At 37.4% G+C, this 25,612-nt stretch overlaps 2 protein-coding genes and 1 long non-coding RNA gene across 4 annotated transcripts; 2 read left to right on the forward strand and 1 right to left on the reverse strand.

The window, feature by feature from the left end:
• The first annotated feature begins 11,106 nt into the window (after positions 1 to 11,106).
• On the forward strand, positions 11,107 to 12,927 carry LOC142538394 (uncharacterized). The gene is made up of 2 exons (XM_075643720.1): positions 11,107 to 12,473; positions 12,582 to 12,927. Exons 1-2 carry the CDS (start codon positions 11,107 to 11,109, stop codon positions 12,925 to 12,927), a joined length of 1,713 nt encoding a protein of 570 aa, XP_075499835.1.
• A 3,794-nt stretch (positions 12,928 to 16,721) lies between these two features.
• LOC142540168 (uncharacterized) lies at positions 16,722 to 25,481 on the forward strand. 2 transcript variants are annotated; one of them, XM_075646136.1, is made up of 21 exons: positions 16,722 to 17,593; positions 18,190 to 18,261; positions 18,387 to 18,591; positions 18,673 to 18,772; positions 19,360 to 19,455; positions 19,560 to 19,649; positions 19,773 to 19,916; positions 20,016 to 20,108; positions 20,214 to 20,295; positions 20,371 to 20,430; positions 20,510 to 20,562; positions 20,671 to 20,837; positions 22,328 to 22,541; positions 22,644 to 22,701; positions 22,794 to 22,850; positions 22,964 to 23,209; positions 24,002 to 24,066; positions 24,201 to 24,257; positions 24,347 to 24,440; positions 24,833 to 24,973; positions 25,057 to 25,481. In XM_075646136.1, the coding sequence occupies exons 1-21, from the start codon at positions 17,081 to 17,083 to the stop codon at positions 25,186 to 25,188; spliced, it is 2,739 nt and encodes a 912-aa protein (XP_075502251.1). In that variant the 5' UTR covers positions 16,722 to 17,080; the 3' UTR covers positions 25,189 to 25,481. The 2 variants fall into 2 exon arrangements, with proteins under 2 accessions (XP_075502251.1, XP_075502252.1); XM_075646137.1 differs by lacking the exon at positions 25,057 to 25,481 and having other exon boundaries at positions 24,201 to 24,252; positions 24,833 to 24,956.
• On the reverse strand, positions 20,852 to 22,317 carry LOC142540170 (uncharacterized). Its single transcript, XR_012819049.1, has 2 exons — positions 21,684 to 22,317; positions 20,852 to 21,617 (listed from the first exon to the last, which is right to left on the reverse strand). It is a non-coding gene; the product is annotated as an uncharacterized LOC142540170 (long non-coding RNA).
• Positions 25,482 to 25,612: the final 131 nt, after the last annotated feature.

Genomic DNA, 25,612 nt, shown 5'->3' on the forward strand with positions numbered 1-25,612 from the left:
GGATTATTAATAGAACTTGAATTCTGTCAACTATTCTTTATTGCTTTCTAATGCAATATTTCTAGATGATTTATATTGGTGGGAAAATTAAATATCCTACGGATGATTACCACTATTCGTGATCAAAGTCATATCTAATATTTATCATAATTTTCATAAGATATAAAAAAAATGACAAAAACTTATGTGAGACGGTCTCATTAGTCGTATTTTGTGAGACATGTCTCTTATTTGGGTCATCCATGAAAAAGTATTATTTTTTATTTTAAGAGTATTACTTTTTATTATGAATATCGGCAGGATTGACCCGTCTCATATATAAAGATTCGTGAGACCGTCTCACAAGAGATATACTCATTTTCAAATTCATCCGAGGTTAAATTAATAATTTTATTTTAGTTATACCAAAAAGAGATTAACCCTCTTACTTAATAAAATGTAATATAGAATATATATAATAAAATAATAAGAAAAAAATCAGAATTTGGAATCGAGAATCTAGAAAGGAGCCAAAGGAGATAAATATTTAATTGTAACATTTGTTTAGGGATTGTGAGGGGATGGGACCAATAATGTACGTAACCAAAAATCTTCATCTTGCGGAGCAATAATGCATAGTTGTTATTGAAAGTTGCAATGCCAAGGTGTAAACGTGATTAAGAAATCAAAAGCGTGTCTTCGTGGACTCCGTTTCATAGTTTTCATGGGTCCGCCCGCTCACATGGGTCGTTTACATAAAGAACAACTACTTTTTATTTGTTTAAAGCATGATACCAATGCAATGGGGAAAATCAATTTTATTTGATGGTTGCCTACTAAGATTTGTAAGGGAAATCAAGTAGACAAAGTTAATTGATCTAACCACGTAAATCAGGTAAATCGTACTTGATAAACTCCGTGTCGTCACATTTTCGTCGAATAAAATGCTGGTAAAAGAAATCAAACATATTATTATCAATCAAATGTTCACATACTCCATCAACTAGTACACATTCTTAAATACTAAGAGTTTTTGAAATATAAATCGAAATACATACAATTGTAAAATTAAATCAAATGATACAGTATTCAATGAATAATCATTCATCAATCAAACAAAGAGTAGGTCTCTTGTAAGACGATTTTACGGATATTTATTCGTGAGACGAGTCAATCTTGCCCATATTTGCAATAAAAATAATATTTATTCATAGGTCACTTAAATATAATATGTGTCTCACAAAATTGATATGTGAGACCGTCTCACATAAGTTTTTGTGTCAAACAAAATATAACAGTGTCTTGAAATATAAATCGAAATACTTACAATTGCAAAACATGATATAATCCTCCATCTATCAAAGGGGCAAGTGGTGAGACTGATAAATTGAGATCTTGAAAAAACAAACAAAAAGAAAACTATTAATTTGCTTAACTTCAACCATGTTTCCTTTTAATTTTGACTTTTGCATGGAATAATACTCGAAAGACCATATATAGATAACTCAATATATATTAGGTTTTGACTGTACAAATCGTCATTCATTTCCTCACAACTTTGGTCATGTTTTTTTTGTTTCCAAACTGCATTTTTTGTAATGTTGTTTTGTTGTTTAATGATTTTGATCTTTTATGTTATTAAATTTCAGTTTTAGTCATGTTTTTTTCTCATTTGGTAGTTTTAGGCTTTTTTTATCGAGAACAATGATGTTATATTATATATGTCACCACTGCATTGGTGTCAACGAGGAGAAAAAATAAAAAAATGCAAAAAAATAAAAAAAAAAAGAAAAAACGACTAAAATTGAAATACTGACAACATAGAAAACCAAATTTGTAAAACGACGAAAACACAATATTGGACCAAAAAAAATTTTGTTTTTTGTTTTTTTATTTATACATATTTTTGTCTTGTTTTTGTTCACGTTGCATAGTATTAACCGGATGGGATGAAGTCCGCTCCAAAGCTTAATTTTTTATCATAAAATTACTGATTCGGATTTAGTACTAATATTTTTTATACTACAATTTTTTCTGAAAAAACCTTATACTTCCCTTGAACTAAATAAAGGCCAACTATTTCATAATTCAACAATAATTAGTCAACATAATAAATTTTAAACAAAATAAAATAGACTAAACCCTGCCTTAAAGTGAGGAACTTGAATTGCTCTTTGAACAAAATTTATATTTAAATCTACTGCCTTTTTTTAATGAAGAAAATTAAGTTTTTCTTTTAATACCCTCTTGATTTTTCATTAAAACTAGCAACCGGAGTACACGCAATCGTATATAAAATTTTAAATTATAGTTAAAACTCTATACTATTTTTAAAATTTTAATATGTTGAAAAGAAATCCAATGATGTATTTTTATTAGAAAAGAATTATTTTGAAAATGATGTAGATAAGAGGTGGAGACATTATAATACAGTATATATATATAAGGTAAAGTATAACCAATTATTTTTTTTTAATAATTCCCATACATATATATGACACATATTACATGCATATATCAAAATTCAACATATATTTATGTGAGTGAGGAAAATTGTATTAGATATTAAAGGGACCTTTTAATCAATAATTGAATTGGAGAAAATTGAAATCTTAACAACAAGAGGAAGATTCATGGTATACGGTAAAAATAAAAAATCGGATATGATCAAAATTTAGGATGAACCGTTTGTTAGTTTGGATCGGTTGGTTTGAACCGTTCAGTGGATAGAGATATTTGAGAGCTAGCTAGGATGCCAAAAATGAATGTCGAAAATCTCATTCATGTCGATGATTTGTAGCATATCTACTATTAATGTTTAAGGTCTTGGAGGAAGTTTTCATTTGTAACAATCATCTCCCCAAATCAAAAAAATATCATTCATAATATGAGAAATGTTACTTATCTAATATCATATATTTAATTTGTTTTTCTAAATGTTATGTGTTGGTGTTTTTGCTAAACTTTATTTTCAATAGAAATCAATTCGAGAAGCAGAAATTGTTTATTTGATAGAATCGAGGGAAGTTGAGATTGGTACTAGAGCTAATCAAAGTTCTACTTTGTAATTAATGAGCTGGAGTTACTCGTTGTAGCTCACATTTTAACTCCGTTAGGAGATTGATTTATTCGGTTCAACATGTATATTTCTTGAAGATATCATTGACAATGATTTGAACAGTAATATTCGTGGAGAGATTAAAGGCTTGTACCTGGGAATAAACTCATTTGAGGTTGTTTTTACCTTACGTTTTATGTGTGAAGTTTTGGGGGCATAGATATGTTGCATCAAATATTGCAAAAGAATAATATTGACATTTTGTGTGCTGTGAATTTGGTCTATACTATCAATTGGTTCTTCAACAGAATCAAGATGATAGATAGATGGGAAAGCTTTTATTTTGAATTTATGTTAAGATAATGATATTGATGTGCCAGACTTGAATGATCGTTATATGCAAGGTTCAAAATTTCCTGTTAGCAGAAGAATAATACAATGGTACATGATCACTATCACGTTCATATATCCACAATTGTAATAGATTTTTAGTTGATGAAGTTGAACGAAAGATTTTTAAAGAGTTCAATAGAACTTCTTACTCTTACTGATGCATTGAGCCATCTGGATTCAAATCATTTTCTTTCTCTACTATTTGTTCTTTAGTTGATAAGTTTTATCATCAAGATTTTACTAAAGAAGAAAAAGAAGATTTGGAGAAACAAGTAGATCGTTACAAGTTTGATGTATCTCATCATGTACGATTTCAAAAACTTGATTATCTTCATCATTTGTGTCAAACGATGGCCACAACAAATAAGTTACAAATCTATCTTTCAATTGATAAATCGATCGATTGGTGTCGGCTCTTCCAGTTTCCACAGCAACTACATAACAAGTTTTTTCAGGGATGAAACTTATCAAAACCTTGCTTCATAATAAAATGGAAAATGAGTTTCTAACAAATACCACATTTATCTTTATCGAGAGGAATATTGTTCTTGCTATTTATATTTATTTTTCATTGACAAATTTGATATTTTGAAAAATCGCAAGTTGCAATTGAAGTAGAATTTTATTATATTTTTCTTGTATGTTTTGAATACTCTTTTATTTTTATCCTTGAAACTAATAATATGCTATATATTTCGTCTTTATTTTTACATGTCTCTGGCATACAAAATTTTGGCCACCTGGGAAATATTTCCAAGCTACGTCTCTGTGCAAGCCATCATATATCAGGTGATTGCAATTATACCACCAAGATCATTAACCAGGGTTTCAACTATATATATATATATATATATATATATATATATATCATTGGTATTCTATGGAGTTCATTCTGAACAACATGTATACGGTATCATATCAGTATAAATTTTTGGTTGAAGTACAATTATTATATATGTTTTTGGTCTTTTAACTAACAAAAGAAACTGTGGGAATTCCAAAAATATATCAAAGAATACGTATAAAAATAAATCAAGTTCTACAAGGACAGATTATATTTTGTAAAGTGTAAAAAATAAACTTGAAGACATCTAAGCATACGATTTTTCAAACTACAGTTAACCATCGATAGGCTTTCGGTCTATTTACGATCCATAATGGCGATCGTCAGGCCCATTACGTAATGACCAAAGTCCGATTGTAATCTGGTTTTGGTCTGTGCAAATGCTAAAAATTTAAATCTTATTTTATATTTTTAGATCTAGATCAGAAATTCAATACTGGAATATCTGGAACTGAATATGCTGTCAAGTAGGAGTCCAAAACCTTCTTTAGTGCTTACGTACGCATAAAATATCAATTCTTTTCTCGAAAAAGTGTTGCAACCACCAATAAACGTATCCATGATCGATTTGGAGAGAACACGAAAAGAATAATTTACGAACACAAAAAAAATTCCTTTTTTTTTGGGTATAAGTATTAATTTTTTTAGCTCTTGAAATCTTAGCTAGATAGACTTAGATCACAACATTAGAAATTCGATTTTGCATCCACTCCATGTTTCTTTCAATAAATATCATCATCATCATTATTATTACTATTATATGTTAGGAAATAATGAGTTGCAAAATGGCATATCCTATGGAAGATGCCAACATCCCACACTTGGATCTCTCTCTCTTTACCCAAAAGTGACCACAGATCCATTCAAAAAGTCACCTCAATCCTTTTATTGCTTTCTTGACTTCCAACTTCTTTATAACTCCCGAACAATCCCTCTCCATCGAACCCTCTTAATATCGCCAACACCAGGCACACATATATCTATGTATGTATATGTGTGCAGAGAATTGGTTGTGCTAGCTATCCCCATATCTTCTTCTGATGGCTGAGATCGGAAGAATCGAGGGGGGGCAGCGGCGGAGTGGAGGTGGCTCCACCAGTTGCATGAATAGTTGATCAAGTGGTGGCATGCTGATGTTTTTATTTAGGGCAACTTCTATCCTTTGGCATTCTCGATTCTCTTTTTTTGTATAAATAGTGCTCTGATTGTATGGCCGGCAACTATTATTGTATTTGATTTGTATTTGGGGCATAAACATTTTGTTTCCTTCATAAAAATATTCAAATAAACATATCTATTAATACATACACACACATATATATCACTGTGTTTGGGCTAAAAATAATTAATTATGGAAACCCAATTAAATTATATAGGCCCATCAAGTGTAGCGGATTAATTTTTATTGATTCAAAAAACTGGTCACAAAATGCTGAAAATGGAGAAGATCGTGGGAGGAGAGGTTGAGATCGTGGCGTGAAGAGCGGGGAACATGGCTCATGGGGGAGTGGAGAGAAACTGCACAACACTTGGAAGAAAAAGACATCGGCAAACACAGACAGAACACGACTCTCTACACAGACAAAAATCTGCAAAAAGCTCTCTGCTAAATTTACAATCTTCAAGCAATAGTTTTTCAAGCTTTCCAGTATATTTTTAGCAATTTACGTCTTCTCATTTTAGATTTCAGCACAAGTTATTATATTTTTCAAGTTTTGATGAATTCCTACATTTTTGTAAATTCAAAATCATGTCAGGGGTTTATTTGCGTCGATTCACAATAGTTTTCTTTATTTTGGCATTGCATTTGTTTTAGGAGACTATAACGGACGGTCGAATTTAGAATTCACGTCGCTTGAATATTTAGAAGTTAGATTTTATCATTTTCACACAAGTCGGTGCATTTTCGCACCTGGCACGCCCGCAACACCAAATATTGTGCAAACATATTTTTGGCACGTCCGGTGGGACCACACTATGCCGCCAAGAAGAAAGGAAAACGTCAGTCAGGAGAGCGGGGAGTCTCTGGCTAATCAAGAGGGAACTCAGGTCCCCCAGCCAGAGCAACACGCTGTTGAACCACAGGTTGAAGAAGTGGATCTGCAAATTTCTACTACATACGATCAAGTTTCAAACAGGGTGATGGAAGAATTGACTGCTATAAATATTGAAGAGATCTCAGTGGCATTATCTAAAGCCATGTCTGACTGTTTAAAGACTCTACTGAGTAAACCGAACCAGTCTACTCGAGGGGAGCAAAATACCGCTGTCAAAGAGACTGATCAGGGAAGTAACCAAGTCCATGAATTCGACCAGGGAGTTGGAAACTCAAAGGCTGGCGATCCTCGCCGCTCGGAGTTTACTCTCCCAAATCAGCCAGAAAGAAGGTATACACCACCTCACAGAAGAGAAGAAAGCTTAGGAGGGAGAGCTCAGCCATATCCACGTGCTCATGGGGTGGGGAGCTCGAAACAACCAGTTACTCAAGTGTACAGCGTGACCAATCCTCTATAACAACCGGGAGCGTATGAAGATATGTCACACATGGACTAACAAGGAGTAGATGGGGGCTTCCCAGGAGGTAATTTTGGTTTAAATGCAGGGTTTCAAGCTCGGGGGGCAAATTACTACCATCACCAACTCCCCGCTCGGAATATACACGGGATTGATCCAGAAATGGTGAGAGAGGCTGTTCAAGAGCTATATGGGCCGGCCTTGAAACAGATTGGCCGTCCAGAGTTCCACAAACCCTATCCAGACTACATAGACGTGAATAACCCGTACCCAAGGGGTTATAGAGTTCATGATTTCAGTTTATTCTCCGGGGAGGATGGCCAGTCCAGCATGGAACATATAGCCAGATTCACCATCCAGTGCGGAGAATTAGCCAACTTGGAGAACTTCAACAATCTAAAGTTGCGGCTATTCCCGAATTCCCTCACTGGGACTGCATTCGCTTGGTATGCTTCACTCCCCAGAAATTCAGTGATGAGTTGGCAAGAGATGGAAAGACAATTTCACATTCAATTCTATAGAACAGAGCCAGAAATGTGCATTGCTGACTTATCGAGAGTTACTCAAAAGAAAGGAGAGTCTGTGGAATATTTCATAGACAAGTTCAAGAAAATAAAGAATAGGTGCAAGGTATTCCTACCTGAGATCGAATTCGTGAAGATGGCACAAAAGGGGCTGGATTTTGAATTAAGGAAGAAATTCCAGGGAATGGAGTTCAGGGATTTCTTCGAGCTAGCTTCCAAAGTGGCTGAATACGAAGAACTATTGCGGGAAGAGTCGTACAAGAAGAAAACTGCTATTGGGTCTTATTATCAGGAGGTGGAAGATGTGGCACTGGCAGAGATTCGGTCAGCTGGTTCTTGCACAGTTCCCTTACTAAAAAAGAAGCCAGCAGAACCTGAAAAGAAGAACAGCTCCCAACTCCCCAAAGACATGCGGTATACATTTGATGTGTCAAAGACCGAGGAAGTTTTCGATTTCTTGGCAAAGGAAAAATTCATCACATTCCCACCTGATCACAAGATGCCACCTACAGAAGAGCTGAAGGGACAAGAGTATTGTAAGTACCACAACTCCTACAATCATGCTACGAAGTCTTGTTGGGCATTCAAGAACATATTGCAGGACAGAATTAACAAGGGAGTTGTGAAATTCCCTAACAAACAAGAGTCTATGGCGGTGGATGATGATCCTTTTCCCCCAGTAGCTTTGGTTAATGTGAATATGACAGATTTGAGGGATCTTCTCAATGAGAAAAGAAGCCGATCCTTTGCAGTGAAAGACCGAGTAATCAAGAAATACTGGATTCCAAAGGGTCAATTGTTTGAAGCTCATGGAAGGCATAGTGCCGATCGAATGCCAACAGTTCAGCAGTGTTTCCCTAGAAGTGTTGGTGAATCCGCGGCCTTTAGGCCAAGGGATCAACATTTCCTTGAAAGACCAGTGGTGGAAAAGCAATGGTTTAGAGGGGAGTCATCTCACAATCATCGCCAAAGGTATTCGGACAGGAGAAATGCATATGAATTTGAGTCACGGAGGGTGGAAACCAGAAAAGTATCAGCTGATCAAGGCAGAGAGCGGCGTTCATACGAAATCTCAAAAGGAAAAATGATTGAGAGCAGGGGAGCAAAGCCGAGATATGTCCTTCCAGCCAGAGGGGAGTTCAGTGAGTCTTGGAGAGTGGCCCAACACAAAAAGTTCCCTAGGCCACCGACTAGGACACAAAAGAGACGACTGTTGAGAGAAAGAGCTATTGCAAGAAGAGAGGAGTCCGCTAAGTTGAGAAATGAATCCACAATTGAGGTTCCAGTTTCCAGAGAGCCAGTGGGGAGTAAATCTAAGTTTGGAAGATCGGCTACTGAGAATAATTTTGTTGAAGATGATGATAATTTGTTAAGTGAAGAAGATGATCAAGCAAGGAAAACAATTAATTTTCGCGTTGGAGAATTTCAAATCACTGTGGATTGTGCCACGGGAGTGGTGATACTACCAGAGAGATTTAAAATGATAGAAGAAGGGAATGGGGAGTTGATGCCCCATGAATCATCGCAAAAAGAAGATCAGGCAAATAAACTCCCTGAAGGGAGTTCAAGGGTGATTATAAAGGAGGATCACCCAAGTAAGCCTAAGCAAGTGATACTTGAGAAGCCTACACCGGCCATGACCAAGCACATTAGGCCGTTGTACATCAAAGCCCACGTGAATGGGAAGCTAGTGTCCAGGGTGTTGATTGACAATGGTTCAGCTGTGAATGTTCTTCCAGTAAGAATGCTGAAAAGTTTGGGCAAAAATGAAGAAGACTCGATTCCTTCGGAAGTTTCGGTTGCTGCATTTACAGGGGAAACCACCAAGACCATTGGGGTATTCCCCGCCGATGTTACTGTGGGGAGTATGTCATCTTTATGTGCATTTTTCGTGGTAAACTCCTCCGCCAACTTCCAAGCGTTGTTAGGCAGAGATTGGATCCATGCAAACCAATGCATACCATCCTCAATGCACCAACTGTTGTTATTTTGGAAAGGGGATGATGTGGAGGTTGTAGAAGCTGATGGACAGCCGTTTCAAACAAATGCAAGTGCAGTTGAGGCTAGATATTACAATGGGAATTTTGGGCCCATCAAAATCCGTAGCAATAGCAAGAAAGAAAATCCACTATACATGCAGACGCCAACTCCAAGCTCGGTGTTGGAAAGAATCCTCAAACCTACTGTTATCGTGCCGTCTAGGCCGATAATTCAGCCGCTCATTGAGGAGATTGATGATTGACTTGAACCAAAAAGAAAAAGAGGTAGCTGTAACCTCTATATGGAAGGCACATGTGCAGCAAGTACTGGATAAACTAAAGGAAGAGGAAGCATGGGACACTTATGGAACTGAAGTTGTCCAAGAAGAAGAATACGAAGATGATGAGCTTCAAGTCGATGAGTTGTTGATGGCGCCATCTCAAATGGAAGATGGCCAACATGAAGTTCAAGACCCATTGGAAGAGATTAACTTGGGGGAGCTTGAGAATCCAAAAGTGGTATATGTGAGTAAGCTACTGGAAGAGCAGTTGAAGCAAGACTTGATCAGCATGTTGAAGGAATACAAAGATTGTTTTGCATGGAGTTATGATGACATGCCAGGGTTGGATCGAAAATTGGTCGAACACCGACTTCCACTCAAAGAAGGTTTCAAACCATTTCAACAGCCATCTCGTCGCATGTCAAAAGAATTTGAATTGAAAGTAAAAGAGAAAGTTGAGAAATTGTTAAAAGCCAAGTTTATAAAGCCAATCCGATATACCGAATGGATTTCAAACATTGTGCCAGTAATGAAAAAGAATGGCAAGGTCAGAATATGCATCGACTTCCGAGACTTGAACTGTGCAACTCCCAAGGATGTGTATGTAATGCCGATACCTGATATGTTGATTGATTCAATGGCTAGACATGAGCTGTTATCTTTCATGGATGGGTTCTCTGGCTACAACCAGATCAAAATAGCATAAAGTGACACTCACAAAACTGCATTCAGATGCCCAGGAGCTGTTGGTACGTTTGAATGGCTTGTTATGCCATTCGGGCTAAAAAACGCAGGAGCCACGTATCAAAGGGCTATGAACTCGATCTTTCATGATATGATAGGACATCATATTGAAGTGTATATAGACGATATTGTGGTGAAATCCAAACAAGCCGCTGATCACATTGAACACTTGAGGAAAAGCTTCCAAAGAATGAGGCAACATGAGTTGAAGTTAAATCCATTGAAATGTGCCTTTGGTGTGAAAGCAGGAAACTTTCTGGGATTTCTTGTACATCAGAGGGGAGTTGAAGTGGATAAGAACAAAGTCAAAACTATTATAGAAGCAAATCCACCTAGAAACAAGAAAGAGTTGCAACGCTTCCTTGGGCAAGTGAATTACTTGAGGCGTTTTATCTCTAACCTTGCAGGGAAGACAAAGGAGTTTTCATAGCTGTTGAAGCTCAGAGACAGCGGAGAGTTCAAATGGGAGGAGTCGCATCAGAAAGCTTTTGATGTGATCAAGAGATATTTATCTAATCCACCTGTTCTTATGCCTCCCAGGTATGGAATGCCCCTTAAATTATACATATCTGCTGCTCATGAATCGATTGGATGCCTACTAGTTCAAAATAATCATGAAGAAAATGAACAAGCCATCTATTATTTGAGTAGATTCCTTACTCCAGTAGAGGTGAAATACTCTGTGATTGAAAATCTATGCTTAACACTGTATTATGCATGTACTAAGTTAAGACATTATTTGATTCAATCAAGAGTGTTTGTGGTGGTTAAAACCGATTTGATTAAATACATGCTTAATAGACCCATTCTCTCGGGGCGGATTGGTAAATGGTCTTTGACATTGACCGAGTTTACATTGACCTATTACCCCCAAAAGTCAATAAAAGGCCAAGCTATTGCCGATTTTTTAGTTGATCATCCTTCACTTGATGAGTTTATTGGAGAACAGGTTGGATTTCCAGTTTGTGGAGTGGGAGTTCAACCCTGGGAGTTGAAGTTCGATGGATCAAGTACAGAAACAGCAGCTGGAGCTGGTATTGTGATCACCTCCCCAAGAGGTGTGAAAACCGCTCTATCCTTTAATTTGGATTTCCCATGCACCAACAATCAAGCGGAATACGAAGCACTGGTAATTGGATCGAAAATTCTGAAAGATTTAAGGGCAAGAGAATTGTTAATATCAGAGGATTCTCAGCTGGTACTCAAACAGCTGTCAGGGGAGTTCAAATGCACAAGTTTGTCCTTGGCTCCTTACTATACCACGGCATCCCAACTTCTAGATGATTTCGAGGAAGTGTCATTAGCCCACGTCCCAAGACAAGAAAATTGGGAGGCAGACGAGTTGGCACAGGTTGCTTCGGGATTGAAGATGTCTCCCGAACTTACACACAGACTAGTGTTGATTCAGAAGAGAAACCACCCTTCAATTCAGCAAAGAGGGATTCAGGTAGACACGCTCAACTTGGATATAAACTTAGCTGGTGACTGGAGGGATGACATGAAAATGGTGCTAGAATCAACCGGGAGAGATATTCCACTTGGTTTAAAAATGAGAGCTCTTAATTACGTTTTAGTGGAGGGAGATTTGTACAGGAAAGGGTTAGATGGTTTGTTCCTCAGATGCATAGGCTTCCCAGATGCTTTGGAGATCATGAAGCAAGTTCATGAGGGAGTGTGTGGAGCGCATCAATCTGGAATAAAGATTAGATGGTTGATAAGGAGGTATGGCTACTATTGGCCATCCATCCTGAAAGATTGCATCAAATATGCTAAGGGATGCCAGCCGTGTCAGAAACATGGGAACATCCAAAAAATCCCGGCTGACGAGCTTCACAGCGTCGTCAAACCATGGCCGTTCAAGGGCTGGGCCATGGACTTAATAGGGAAAATCTACCCCTCATCATCTAAAGGCCACTCATTCATCCTTGTGGCCACAGATTTTTTCACCAAATGGGTAGAAGCAGTTCCTTTGAAGAAAGCGGAGCAAGGTGATGTCATTAACTTTGTGAAAGAAAATATCATTCATAGATTTGGAATTCCAGAGTCATTGACCACGGATCAGGGAACTATGTTCACAGGCTCAGATATGAGGGAGTTTGCAGAAGACTATGGAATTAAATTGATAAACTCATCCCCTCATTACCCACAGTCCAACGGGCAAGCCGAATCGTCAAATAAAGTGTTGATAAAGATTCTACAAAAGATGATGGAAGAGAATCCCAGGGATTGGCCAAGGCTATTATCATAAACTTTGTGGGCATACAGAACATCCAAGAGGACTGCCACTGGAGTGAGCTCTTTTTCCCTTACCTTTGGCCATGATGCAGTGCTCCCATTGGAGATTATGGTGCCATCAATGCGAGTGGCAAAGCAAAATGAACTTTCCCTTGAGCATTATAATGAAGCAATGATCATGGAGTTGGAAGAACTAGATGAGCTGAGAATCCAAGCGTACAATGCTTTGCAGTTACAGAAACAGAAAGTGGCGAGAATCTACAACAAAAGAGTTAAAAAGAAAAGTTTTCATGAAGGAGAAATAGTGTGGAAGACCGTACTACCACTAGGAACAAAGGATAGGGAGCTGGGCAAATGGTCTCCCAACTGGGAGTGACCATTCAAGGTACATAAGGCGTTAGACGGAAATGCATATTGGCTATCAAGCTTAGATGGCCATCCACACAAAAGATGCATAAACGGCAAGTATCTCAAGCCGTATTTTCCAAGTATGAGGGAAGAAGTAGGAAAAGCTTGGGAGTGAAGCAAACACGAAGGCTAATATTCAGTGGGGAGTTGGCATTCTTCAATGGGGAGTTGGCCTTCGGGGCCACTTTTGTATATATTAAGTTCCCTATTTCAAGATGTCATGTGAGGTAGGCCTCAAGGCCACTAAATTAAGTATCTGTTGTTCATGATTCAACAATAAAATTGATCGGGGAAAGTTGGACAGTAAGCCACTTTCATTATTTTGAAGACCCTTTGTTTCACTAGGGAGTCGGCCTTATGGCCACTTATTATACATGCATTCAGTCGATATTTCTTATGTTCTTAAGGTACGAGAAATAATGGTGAAGTGGACCGTATCACCATTATATAAATTGGTTGTTTGCGTGTGCAGTGACATACCCATGAAGTAGGCCTTCAGGCCACTTAGAATAGGGCAAGAAAGAAACATACCGAGCGGGGAGTTGGGCTCACCGAACGGAACAGCGAATAATAATGAAGAACAGAAGAGAACAAGGGCGTTATGCGAGCCCCAAGAGAACCCAGAAGTGGAATTTGGTACAGAAATAGGCTATCTAGCCATTTTTGTACGGTTTTTAGCTTCATGTTGTAAAATTTTGTTTTAAGTAGGCCGTAAGGCCACTAATGTAAATATTTGTTGGTTATGATTCAAAAAATGAGAAAGATCAATGAAAGTTGGCCAGTAGGCCACTTTTATCATATTGGATTCATTGTGTTTCGATAGGGAATCAAGGAAGAGAATAATCTCGAGTGGGGAGTTTTAGGCCAATCTATGGTTTTGATTGAAGATATTGAAATGAGTTGGGTTAAGTGGATTAAGAACGAATAGAAAGTCCTTTCCAACATTCAATACACAACATCACATACAAACACACCTTCATTCCACATACATCACCCGACAACCACAACATCAAACCAACAGTCAACAAATACAAAGCGGAGTCACCGCATGCAAGAACAGTAAATAAACGTGTATGTGGGAAAGGGGTCCAACTGAAGTGCAATGCATGCAAATGGCTGCTTGGGTAGGGGGAATGTGACCCAAGTGATGTGCAACACACAAAGAAAATATTAGAGTTACCTCTTGGCTGCCAATTCGTGGTCACATGCAGGTTAATTGAACGAGGGAGCTAGTGATATAGTGGGGAGCTATGCCAACACATGGTTTGAATCAGTTGTTTGTCGGTGGGGTGCACAAAACCACCCAACTCCCCACAGGAACTCGATACTAGCAAACAAACCAAGGTTGCAGTGATTAAAAATTCTACCAGTCCATGTTCAGAAACCGTTGAACTCGAGCCGGCATCAGAAGGAAGCCCTCTCTTAGTTCCTAGACAGAAATACTGTGATTCTATACACAAAACTGTGAGGAGAAAAACCAGCACAATGATGCTTGGAAATGTTGCTCTTGGTAGTGAGCATCCCATCAGAATTCAAACAATGACCATAACAGATACAAAGGATGTTGTTGCAACTGTTGAACAGGTAATGAGAATAGCATACCAAGGAGCAAATATCTGTTCGAATAAACAGTGCAAGGAAAGAAAGAAGCAGATTCCTGCTTTGAAATTAAAAATTCCATTGTCCAGAAAACCTATAACGTCCCTCTAGTGGCAGACATTCATTTCGCACAACCCATGGCAATGCGAGTCGCTGAAGGCTTTGACAAAATTCGTGTTAACCATGGAAATTTTGCCGACCAGAGAGCACAGTTTGAGCAGCTGGGGTACACAGAAGATGAATATTAGGAAGAACTTGAGCATATTGAGAAGGTATTCTCTCCCTTGGTTGAAAAATGTGAAAATTATGGGCGAGCAATGCGCATTGGAACAAATCATGGAAGCCTTTCAGCTTGGGCGTCTTCTATTGGGATAGCAGATGAAAGCAACAAAATTTTAATGGATTTTCATTTGGGCAAATTCACAAACACCTTTAAGGCGCAATGATGAGCAAAGTGACTTCTTGGTTGAAACGACTAACGTAAAATGCACCAATTACCTGGTAGGGGATTGACGAGTAGCTCATGGTCGACGGGGAGTTAAGCTTGGTGGAATGAATGGAGTAACTATTGAAGAGTTGAGGAATTTTTGAATTTTGTTTATGATACGTACTGGAGATCAGAGCTTATTTCTGGGCTTTTCTACCAAAGTCAAGGTCCAATTATAAAGGTAAGTTTGAGCCTTATTATTGTAAATGGATGAAGTAAGATAGAATTTGGCTTTATATACAGGCATTTTGGCCCATCGGGCCAATGCCTGCGGGGGGCAATTGTTTGGGCTAAAAATAATTAATTATGGAAGCCCAATTAAATTATATAGGCCCATCAAGTGTAGCAGATTAATTTTTATTGATTCAAAAAACTGGTCACAAAATGCTGAAAATGGAGAAGATCGTGGGAGGAGAGGTTGAGATCGTGGCGTGAAGAGCGGGGAACATGGCTCATGGGGGAGTGGAGAGAAACTGCACAACACTTGGAAGAAAAAGACATCTGCAAACACAGACAGAACACGACTCTCTACACAGACAAAAATCTGCAAAAAGCTCTCTGCTAAATTTACAATCTTCAAGCAATAGTTTTTCAAGCTTTCCAGTATATTTCTAGCATTTTACGTCTTCTCATTTTAGATTTCAGCACAAGTTTTATATTTTTCAAGTTTTGATGAATTCCTACATTTTTTGTAAATTCAAAAACATGTCAGGGGTTTATTTGCGTCGATTCACAATAGTTTTCTTTATTTTGGCATTGCATTTGTTTTAGGAGACTATAACGGACGGTCGAATTTAGAATTCACGTCGCTTGAATATTTAGAAGTTAGATTTTATCATTTTCACACAAGTCGGTGCATTTTCGCACCTGACACGCCCGCAACACCAAATATTGTGCAAACACACTGATATATAATATCACAGACATATTGTGTGGTAATGCATACAATAAATTTATATGTGAATTATCCAACGTTGGATCATGTTCAGAACTGATAGAAACATTTGAAAGGTATAATTGAAATGAAAACTAGAAGGGTTAAAAATTTAGACTAAAATTTGATGAGGATACTGTCTTTAACGAGATTTGTGTGTTCACTATATCAGTCTATGAGTTTATTTACTAAACAATAATTGCAAGTTTCATGTAAAAAAGGAAAAAAATTATTTAGCCCAAAACACAAATATAGGTGATTGTGCATATTGAGATTGAAATAAAAAATTTCAAGTAATTTTTAAAAATTAAATAAAAATCATAATTTTATTAGGCAATTAGGCCTCGAGTAATTTAACATTTTGTCTCAAATTTGTTGAACCAACAATTTATATAATTTAATTTACTTCTAAATTTTTCTTAACCTTGATTGAAATTATCAAATCATTAAATTAAGAATCATTCAAAAAAAATTTATATACGTTTCCTATTGTAGGACAACATAGTACATATTAGATTATGAAGTAAATATTGGAAGTGAACCACGATTTTCTCGCATAACACAATACCATTTCTCAAAAAGACTTGGTAGTGAATAGCGACTTTAGTTGTAATTGTACTGTACCACACCATAGGCACAGCAGCGAGTCCGCCACCGAGCGAACAGTGGCGTGTGTATGTATGTGTATGTATGTATGTATATTCCATAAAACGTTCCCCAAAAGGATTTTTATAATTTTGTTTTATGCCAAAGGATATTCGTAAGTTGCTTCATCGCCAACATCTCTCAAATTCGAGGGTTCACTCAATTTATCCTCTCAGCCACCGAGAAATTTGAATCAACCCTCTTTTCTCTTTGATGCACGCAATTCAATCCCATTTTTGACGCAGATCCGTAAGCTGAATCCCTCTCTTTCCGTTCGCTGGTGCTGTCTTCCCGAGCACAGCATCAGTGAATTTTAAAAACTGATAAAGAGGACAAAGAAGTAAAATTGAATCCCGAATTTGGGGCTGAAATTGTTTGTTTGGGACAGTTAAAAGCGACTGAATTCCGAGTCAGGGGATTCGGGTTCTCAGACCCGAGACCGACCGGTCGGTTTTCATGGATCGCCGCTATGGAACAGGGATTAGGCCGAGTGAGGCGAATGGTTACGCCGTTTATTCGAGGAGTGGGCGGTTGAAGAGTGGAAACGGGAACAGCATTAGATATTTTGATGATGTCCTAGAATGTTCTGGAATCTCCAGTAAGGCCGCGGAGGTAGTAAGTTCGGACCGTGATACTGTAGCCCGTTGTGGTGACTTTGTAAATGTTGGTGGAGTTGTGGATAAATTTGGCGACATTAGTGGTACTGTGACGGTGGTGATGAGAGATGGTCACCGGAGATTTACGCGATCGGTACTCAACTCAAAGATCGAGGATTCTAAAATGGAAATCGGGGTGGATTTTGAGGTAGACGGATCGGAGGGTGCGACAGTGGCTGCACCGGGTAGTCAGACGAAGAAGATGGAGATGCCCAAAAATATCCAGATAAAAGGACGCCCCACAACAGTTCGGGAGCTCTTAGGGACTGGGTTGTTGGAAGGGTATCCAGTTTTCTACAATGGTGGCAAGAAGGTAGTATGATTAGCTACCAGTTTTGTCTTACACTCTTACTTATCGTGATTGCTATTATTGTTGTTATGCTGGTGGTTGATTATATTTAAATTGTCATTGTTATCTAGCATTCACTTTTAAAAAAATGGAAATTTCAATTGGGCGAGAAAAGATGTTAAGATTAACTTTCTTTAATAGTTTTTCTGACGGAGAATAGATCAATTTTTTGTTTCCTAGAGATTGTTTGTATGTGAAGAACTTTTTTATTGAAAAATAAATATAGTGAAAATAATATGTTGATGCATTATTGATTCTGTCTCAAAGTTATTTTTGTCCATGCAAGAGGCTTGGTGAAGGACCACAAAAGCTTTATAACATAACTAATCAGGGCTAGCGACTAGCACTTTGAATTTGTTAATATGTGAATACTACAGATGCATATGTTGTTATGTGATTAATTGGGAAGTAGTTATACATTAATATTTGTGTACAGGAGTTAAAACTGAAAGAGTATTACAGATTGTATGGATTACGTTTAGCCTTTTTTTTGTCAATCACTATTTATGCATGGAACAGTTTTGTTTCAGAGTCTTAACTATTTCTGCTCTCTCTTCTAGGGGTTTCCTCTGCGGGGAACCATAAAAGATGGCGGTATCATTTGTTCTTGCAGTTTGTGCAAAGGAATTATGGTGAGGGCTTAATTATTTAGTAGTTCGGTGGATCACCGATCACCACCATGAAGTCTGGGTGCTAGTTGATTTTGCTTTCATGCTTCTAAATATAATCCTGAGATCATGTTGTGTTAATATTATAGGTAGTGCCTCCTTGCAAATTTGAAATCCATGCCTGTAAATCATATAGACGTGCATCTCAGTATGTATGCTTAGAGAACTGTAAAAGCCTCCTGGACATTGTCAAAGAATGCCGCAAAGCTTCTGTGAAAGCGTTAGAAGAAACCGTACAAAATTTCATAGGTCCCATGCCTGTGAAGGAATCTTTTATCTGTCACAGTTGCAAGGGTTAGCGTGGTTTATCATCTCTGATCTTCTTGCATTTCATGTATTCTTATACTAAAGATAACTTTGTGCTTTGTATAATAGAGACGTTTCTTGCGACATCACCTGCAAATGTGGAACAACTTTGTGATTCTTGCATGATTATTGTGAATTCAGACGCTGTTGCGAAATGCGTGACATTGGGGTATTCTTTCTTCTGAGAGATCTTGCGGCTATTTGCATTTTTCTCAAACTCTCTAGGTGGATATGACCTGCTTGGAGGATAACTTTCTTCATTAACTGCTGGACATGTAACATGACTAAAGTATACATGAAGCATGATGGAAGGTGTTTGATAAGTTTTGCAAAAAGAAATAATTAACTAGAATCGTACAGTTGTAAGTTATAGAGTTATTAATGCCTAGATGTTAGAGGTATGCTCCGGATTGTCCTGAAGTGAGAGAGCTAGGACCAGCAAAAGCTCTATGATCGTTGTGTCAAAATCAGAAGGCTTGTAAATGCAGATTTTCTCACTATTCTTGAACCTCATTCTGACTCTGCAACTGATCTTTATACTTGCCTCTTATAACCATCAGTGTTGCAATGTTACCTTAACCAAATCTTAAACCATGAATTTCTATGATTACGGATGGGCTATTTCAGTTTTTCTATTTTACCTTCCTGATGTAACTATAGAGCAATTATCAAGTCACTAACTTATATATTGTCTATAAATCATAATAATCGAAGTTCTTCCATTTTTTAACTTTATCTTTGGTTTGTCTCATTCAGCCCTTCGGAGCCAGTTCTTTGTTCTACAATTTCTGAAAATACTGAAGATCTTGACCCTCCACAAAACGAAAGTCGTCAAGGAAGGAAGAAAAGAAAGTGTGTATATTATATGCTTTTTCTTATTAATCCGAAGCTTTTCCATACACTGATTGGAAGGAGATCGTAGGTTTAGAATCATGCCACCATGTTTGTATCTTTAGGCATTTGGAGTTGGCTTCTGATTCAAAATATTCCAGAAGATCGTCACCCCCAATGTCAACAACAAAAGGAAAATGGGAGATAACAAATGTGTGAGTTTTAATTTTTATTGACCACGTCTCAAGTGAAATGTAATTTTTCATTACTTGCTGTGAAGTTTTGTACTTGTAGTGTTGATCCCTCACTTTTTATATGATTTTATTTGCTGTGTGAAGGCGGTCACGATCATCTTCTGCATCTAAATGCCGTGTAAGCGCTTCAGTAAGGTATACAAGGTCCGTGTCATATGTAAATACAGATGATCGTGCTTCCTCGCATGGTTTACTGAAGAACAAGACTGGTGGAAGGCTCTTAAAAAAGTTAGCATACATGTCTATCTTTTGTAATTTCGTGCCTTTTGTCTTAGATCAAACTCGAGCAATAATTTTGTACCCGAATGTTCCATCTTGGTGTTACAGGTTATCAAATACTAAATCACTTTCCAAATCCTCGGAAACTGGATCTCCATCTAGCTCAGTGCAATCAAAGAGTTCATGGAAAATAACTAAAAAGTAGTTTTTACTTAGATCTTTAAATATTATTTTAACTTTGCATTTCATGTATATATTTTCTACTTCGGCATACAAGAAAATATTCTGGTGTTGTACTTTATCCAGGGATCAGAGGATGCACAGGCTGGTTTTTGAGGATGGTGGATTACCAGATGGAACTGAAGTCGCATATTATTCCCATGGCAAGGTGAACTAGATAACAGCTAGATTCTTAATCTTATTTTGATTTTTTGGTCGGTTATCTTCCTATGCTTGTACACAGAAATTGCGTGAAGGATATAAAATGGGATCAGGAATAGTTTGCCGTTGTTGCAACACTCAGGTATCAGTTTGTTTTTTTGAGTTTGAAATTTCTGATTGTTTTAGCTAATGTGTTGATTCTTGTTACCTATTTTGAGCAGGTCAGTCCATCTCAGTTTGAAGCTCATGCTGGTTGGGAAGCCCGCAGAAAACCGTCAGCCTCTCTATCTGTTGTCTTTGAAATATTATCATCAAACATTTTCTATTTAATATATATATATATATATATATCTAGTCCTGATGCCTTCCATTTTTTCTGCAGCTATATGTATATCTACACGTCTAATGGGGTGTCCCTCCATGAATTCGCTGTATCTCTGCTGAAAGGTCGTAATGGTTCTGCCAAGAATAATGATGACTTGTGCATCATTTGTGCGGATGGTGGGAAACTTGTGCTTTGTGATGGATGTCCTAGGGCATTTCACAAAGGTAAATTTTATATGTATGTAGATTGACATTGATTTATTGCTTGCCATATTTCCAGTTGAAATGAAGCTAGTAGTGTCATATAAAGAATCCTAATAATAACCAACCCTTTTTATACCCTTTTGTTTTCTCCCACCTCAGTCGCCTATTTTTGTGGACAAGGGGCAGAATTGGATGGTAGAAGCACTTGAAATTTCAATTGGATTTAATATTATCGAGAGGGGGATATTTAATTTGTTCTTCGTGGCTCCAGATCCTATTTTTCTTACGATGTATTGTCAGTATGTTCATCCTGATTCATTGTTCCCTGTTCTTTTGTCTGGTTCGAGTACATCTCAAGCCATGGGAAATAAATAATTTTCATGGATTGGCTATATTGATAACTGGTTTTGATTGTTGTGCCACATGGACTTCATTAGTTCATGTATGAGCTGTATATCTTTCACAGGATTCTGGAGATTTGAACTGCGAAGGTTTTCTTCCGTGATTGTTGGTTTGTTTTGAGGAAAAATTCTTTTGTAATACTACTGCACCTCTTTCATGCATACAATTTAAAAGAAGAAAATATAGTGGAATCGATCTCAATAGAAAAATTATTTGCAAAAGGGGACTTCCTCGTGGCTGTTAGTTTTAGAGTATCTGGCAGTATAATAACAGTTCTTATGTGTTTTTTGAGAGCCATTTGTTGGAATTATTAATTGTCACGCATCACATCCGCAGGAACCTGGTTGAGTTAGTTACCCAGGATCTAAGGTCTTCAAGTACTATTCCATTGAGTCCCTACTGCTAACACCCTGCCATTTATTGCGCTTTTCAAGGTCTTCAAGTACTATTCCATTGAGTCCCTACTGCTAATCACCCTGCCATTTATTGCGCTTTACAAAGCCAAAGGCATTTAAAGCCATACATCAACTCATGACTCTTATCTCAGTTGCTACCTTAAATAATGTAAGAAATTATTCAGCCTGAGAAGATAATTTTCTGCACATTTCAGGCAGAGCTTTTACCAAAAATTAAATGATGATGTGTGGTTCAATAAGGGTTTTGGCGTATATATTAAGATGTAGCAGCATCTTTGTGGGATATTTATGGGTAGCAATGCATGTGCATGCATCTGCCTGCAGCATCTTCCAATTGTATGAGCTTTTGTATTGAAGCAATAAAGGTTTTAGCCTGCAATATCTTCTATAGAAAACCTATGTATTTTATATTCAAAATATATAAGGTTTTGTCATATACGGCTGGGGCCAAAGATTTGCCATTGAATTTGAAAATTGTGCCAGTGCCAAAGTTCAGTGTCGGCCAAAGTTATGTGTGACTCTACCTTGGTTCTGTTCTCTCACCTGTTCATTTTCAGTGCATCATTTTCTCAACGAGGTTTTGAATTTTTTTTATGATGATATGCCATTAATATATAGAGGTATGCACATGTGTTGTCTGTTGTGCTTCTTTCTGAGTTGATGTTTGATTTGCGTCCTCTTGTTACTTTTCAGAATGTGCATCATTGTCATGTATCCCTCGTGGTAAATGGTATTGCACATACTGCCAAAACATGTTTCAGAGAGAGAGATTTGTTGAATCCAATGCCAATGCTGTTGCTGCTGGAAGAGTTTTAGGTATTGATGCAATAGAGCAGATAAAAAGCCGTTGCATTCGCATTGTCAGGAGCCCTGAAGAAGCTGAGTTAATAGCATGTGTGATCTGCAGGTAATATACTTGTCCCTAGATACTTGCCTTGGTATTTTTGTTTTTGAAACTTGAAGATTAATTTTGTTCTTTTGTTGACATCTGAACTTATTTTGCATGCAGAGGCTATGATTTTAGCAAATCTGGTTTTGGTCCACGCACTGTCATACTGTGTGATCAGGTGTTCTTCCTGCTTCTCATCTTAGTTGTCCTGTTTAACTGAGTATTTTGAATATGGAGACCAATTTCTGATTATAATTTCATATTTGGCAGTGCGAAAAGGAGTATCATGTTGGCTGTTTGAAAAAATGCAAGATGTCTGATCTAAAGGTGCATGTTCATGTTCAAAGAAAAGATCACCTGTGTGCTGTTCTTTCAATCTTTTGTAATATTCTTCTCGTTTCCCTGTTTCTAGTTCTGAATTTGATCCAATTGTTCAACAGGAACTTCCCAAAGGAAAATGGTTCTGTTCTGTGAATTGCAAGAGGATATACTCTGCACTGCAAAATTTGCTAAATAATGGGGCGGAAAAGCTTCCAGACGCTACTTTAGATGTCATAATGAAGAAGTGGGAGGGAAAGAATTTAGTTGCTGATACCGATCTCGATGTAAGATGGAGGCTTTTAAATGGGAAAAATACTTCTCGTGAAAACCGTGTGTTGCTATCACAGGCTGTGGCGATATTTCATGTAAGTTTTGTTGCATCTTATTTTAAATGTTTATGATTTTTCACTTTTGCACTGTGTATAGTGATAGTTTCTTGTCTTTGAGTTGGTGCACAAATTGATTGAGCAAGGTTTAGTTTACCGTGGTTTGAAACATACTGTTGTAATAGTCTGTCTTTGTGTGCATTTTGTGTTAATAAATGGAATCAACATCCAGTTTTCTTAATAGCAATTACTTCTTGATTTCAATGTTCACGACCTTATCTAGCAGTGACTTGAATGAAACTTCATCATTGCACTGAATGTTGAATTCATGTAGGTATTGATTGTCTATTCTACTCTGTGTGGCTGTTGGTAAGGAACATTATCCAAAATGTGATGTTTGAGTTGTGTTATTAAAGAATTTGAATTGCATAATTATTATGAGAATCTATTTCCCTTGATAAAATTTAATACTTTGTGCGGAAGTTGGTATCATTGTTGGGCCATTTTTTTGAATCTCAAAAGCAGTCGGCTTAGTGATGAGGAAATGGTTTTGTATGAGCTACTGTTGTCCTCACTGTCTTATGTGTCTGTTCGTGTGAGAATAACAATCAAATTGTGGTGCTTTGGCTATGGTGCAGTTCATAGTATTTGAGCCGTTCATTGCAATTAATTCATTATAAGTTTTGATTTAGGGACAGACGCTTGGCCAAAAATGAAACACTTTGGTTAACATTTTCAATCAATTTTGGTTGATATAATTCATGATTGGTATACTTATTTGTAGTTGTATGTTTTTCGGGACTTTTCTGTATTAATCTATTCTTTTTCCAGGAATGTTTCGACCCAATTGTGGATTCAGAGACTGGAAGGGACTTCATTCCATCTATGGTTTATGGGTATGGTTAAGTCTTGTGCCTTTTACCATCATGGCTACACTTGTTGCCATAAATTTCTACGATGCATTGAATCATATAACTTTGTGTTATTCTGTGGGTGTTGCTCCCGCTCCCCTCTCTCTCTTCATTGACAGGAGGAATATAAGGGGCCAAGACTTCAGCGGAATGCATTGTGCTATATTAACAGTAAAGTTAGACCCATTTCTCACATTCGTACTTTCTTTTCGTCCAGCTACTACTGATGTAACATTGTGTTTTAACAATATTTTCCTATTTGCAGTTCAACAGTTGTATCAGTAGGGATCCTGCGGATTTTTGGGCAGGAGATGGCTGAACTTCCATTGGCTGCAACACGTGTCGGTAATCAAGATAGGGTACGTTTTTCCTTGTTATTTGACTCATCGAGAACAGCAGGGGTAGGTCTTTGGAGAAAAAACAACTATTAAATGTTGGTGCCTTGTGTCAAATGTATTTGCTTAAATTAATAAAAAGTGGATTTGCAATTTATCTTTTATATAAATTCATCCAAACAAATCAATATAAAATCCATCATTTGATCCAAATGTGCCCTTTGTGTAATTGAAAATATTTCAGAAATGGTGTTGTTTGTTGATCACAACATTTTAGTTTAATAAATATCCAATCTTTTTCGAAAACATCAATCGAAAGAGCGTTCCTTGTCCTTTTTTTTTTCAATATTTCCCTCATCAATTTTGCCCGTAAAGATAGTTGATGGCCTCTGTCTCATGGTTGCATGCCTTTGCAGGGATACTTCCAAATTCTGTACACATGCATCGAAAAATTGCTCGCTTTCTTGAGCGTGAAACTCTTTGTTCTCCCAGCAGCTGAGGAGGCAAAATCAATATGGACAAAAAAGTTTGGATTCACAACGATTACTGAAGAGCAGGTACACCAGCTAGAAGTTAACCAACCCTCGCCAAACTCTCTCCCTCGAACATGTAATGATATTTTGTACTCTGGTTGTTGCAGCTCTCGAATTACAAAAAAATTTGTTGGCAAATGATAACTTTCAAGGGGACGTCCATGTTAGAGAAACAAGTTCCGAAGTGTCGTATTATTAACCAAGATAAATCAGATTCCCTGCCCCCCGGCAGTGACTAACAAGGCAAAGCCATTGGTCCTCAATGGCTGCTTTGCAGGTTGGTTTAAAATTTCATGGTTTGTCCCATTATCTAGATAGTGCGTGACTGAGTTAAGTACTTGTGGCTTGGTTGTGGGTTGCTTGAGACGGAAAAGGAGACGAACCTGCAAATGCATTTTGCCTAGTCGGAAAAAGGTTGAATTGTAAAGTTTTAGCGAGTGGTCTGTTATCAGGGATAAAACAATTCTTGGCCTGCAGGCTATGTTTTTATAACTAACCATTTTTTCTATCATTATTCGAGGCTTTAAGTTCATGACTTTTGTATATTGTTTGGAATTCCTTATAAATAAGGTCGACTTAATTTATTTGTGTTTATGTGGGTGCTACTAGCTTCCTCTCCCGGCTATGCTCTCATATATTCGGTATGATCCCAAATGAAACCTA

The sequence above is a fragment of the Primulina tabacum genome, chromosome 3, assembly GCF_025594145.1.
Source record: "Primulina tabacum isolate GXHZ01 chromosome 3, ASM2559414v2, whole genome shotgun sequence".
Classification (NCBI taxonomy): Eukaryota; Viridiplantae; Streptophyta; class Magnoliopsida; order Lamiales; family Gesneriaceae; genus Primulina; species Primulina tabacum.

Excerpts from the sequence above, each read along its gene's own strand:
- LOC142538394 (XM_075643720.1), top strand. The coding sequence starts at position 11,107 with ATGCTTAATAGACCCATTCTCTCGGGGCGGATTGGTAAATGGTCTTTG. Across the intron at positions 12,474-12,581 it reads CATTACCCACAGTCCAACGG|AACATCCAAGAGGACTGCCA; the intron begins GCAAGCCGAATC and ends GTGGGCATACAG.
- LOC142540168 (XM_075646136.1), top strand. The coding sequence starts at position 17,081 with ATGGATCGCCGCTATGGAACAGGGATTAGGCCGAGTGAGGCGAATGGT. Across the intron at positions 18,262-18,386 it reads GTTTGTGCAAAGGAATTATG|GTAGTGCCTCCTTGCAAATT; the intron begins GTGAGGGCTTAA and ends TTAATATTATAG. Across the intron at positions 19,650-19,772 it reads AAATGGGAGATAACAAATGT|GCGGTCACGATCATCTTCTG; the intron begins GTGAGTTTTAAT and ends TGCTGTGTGAAG.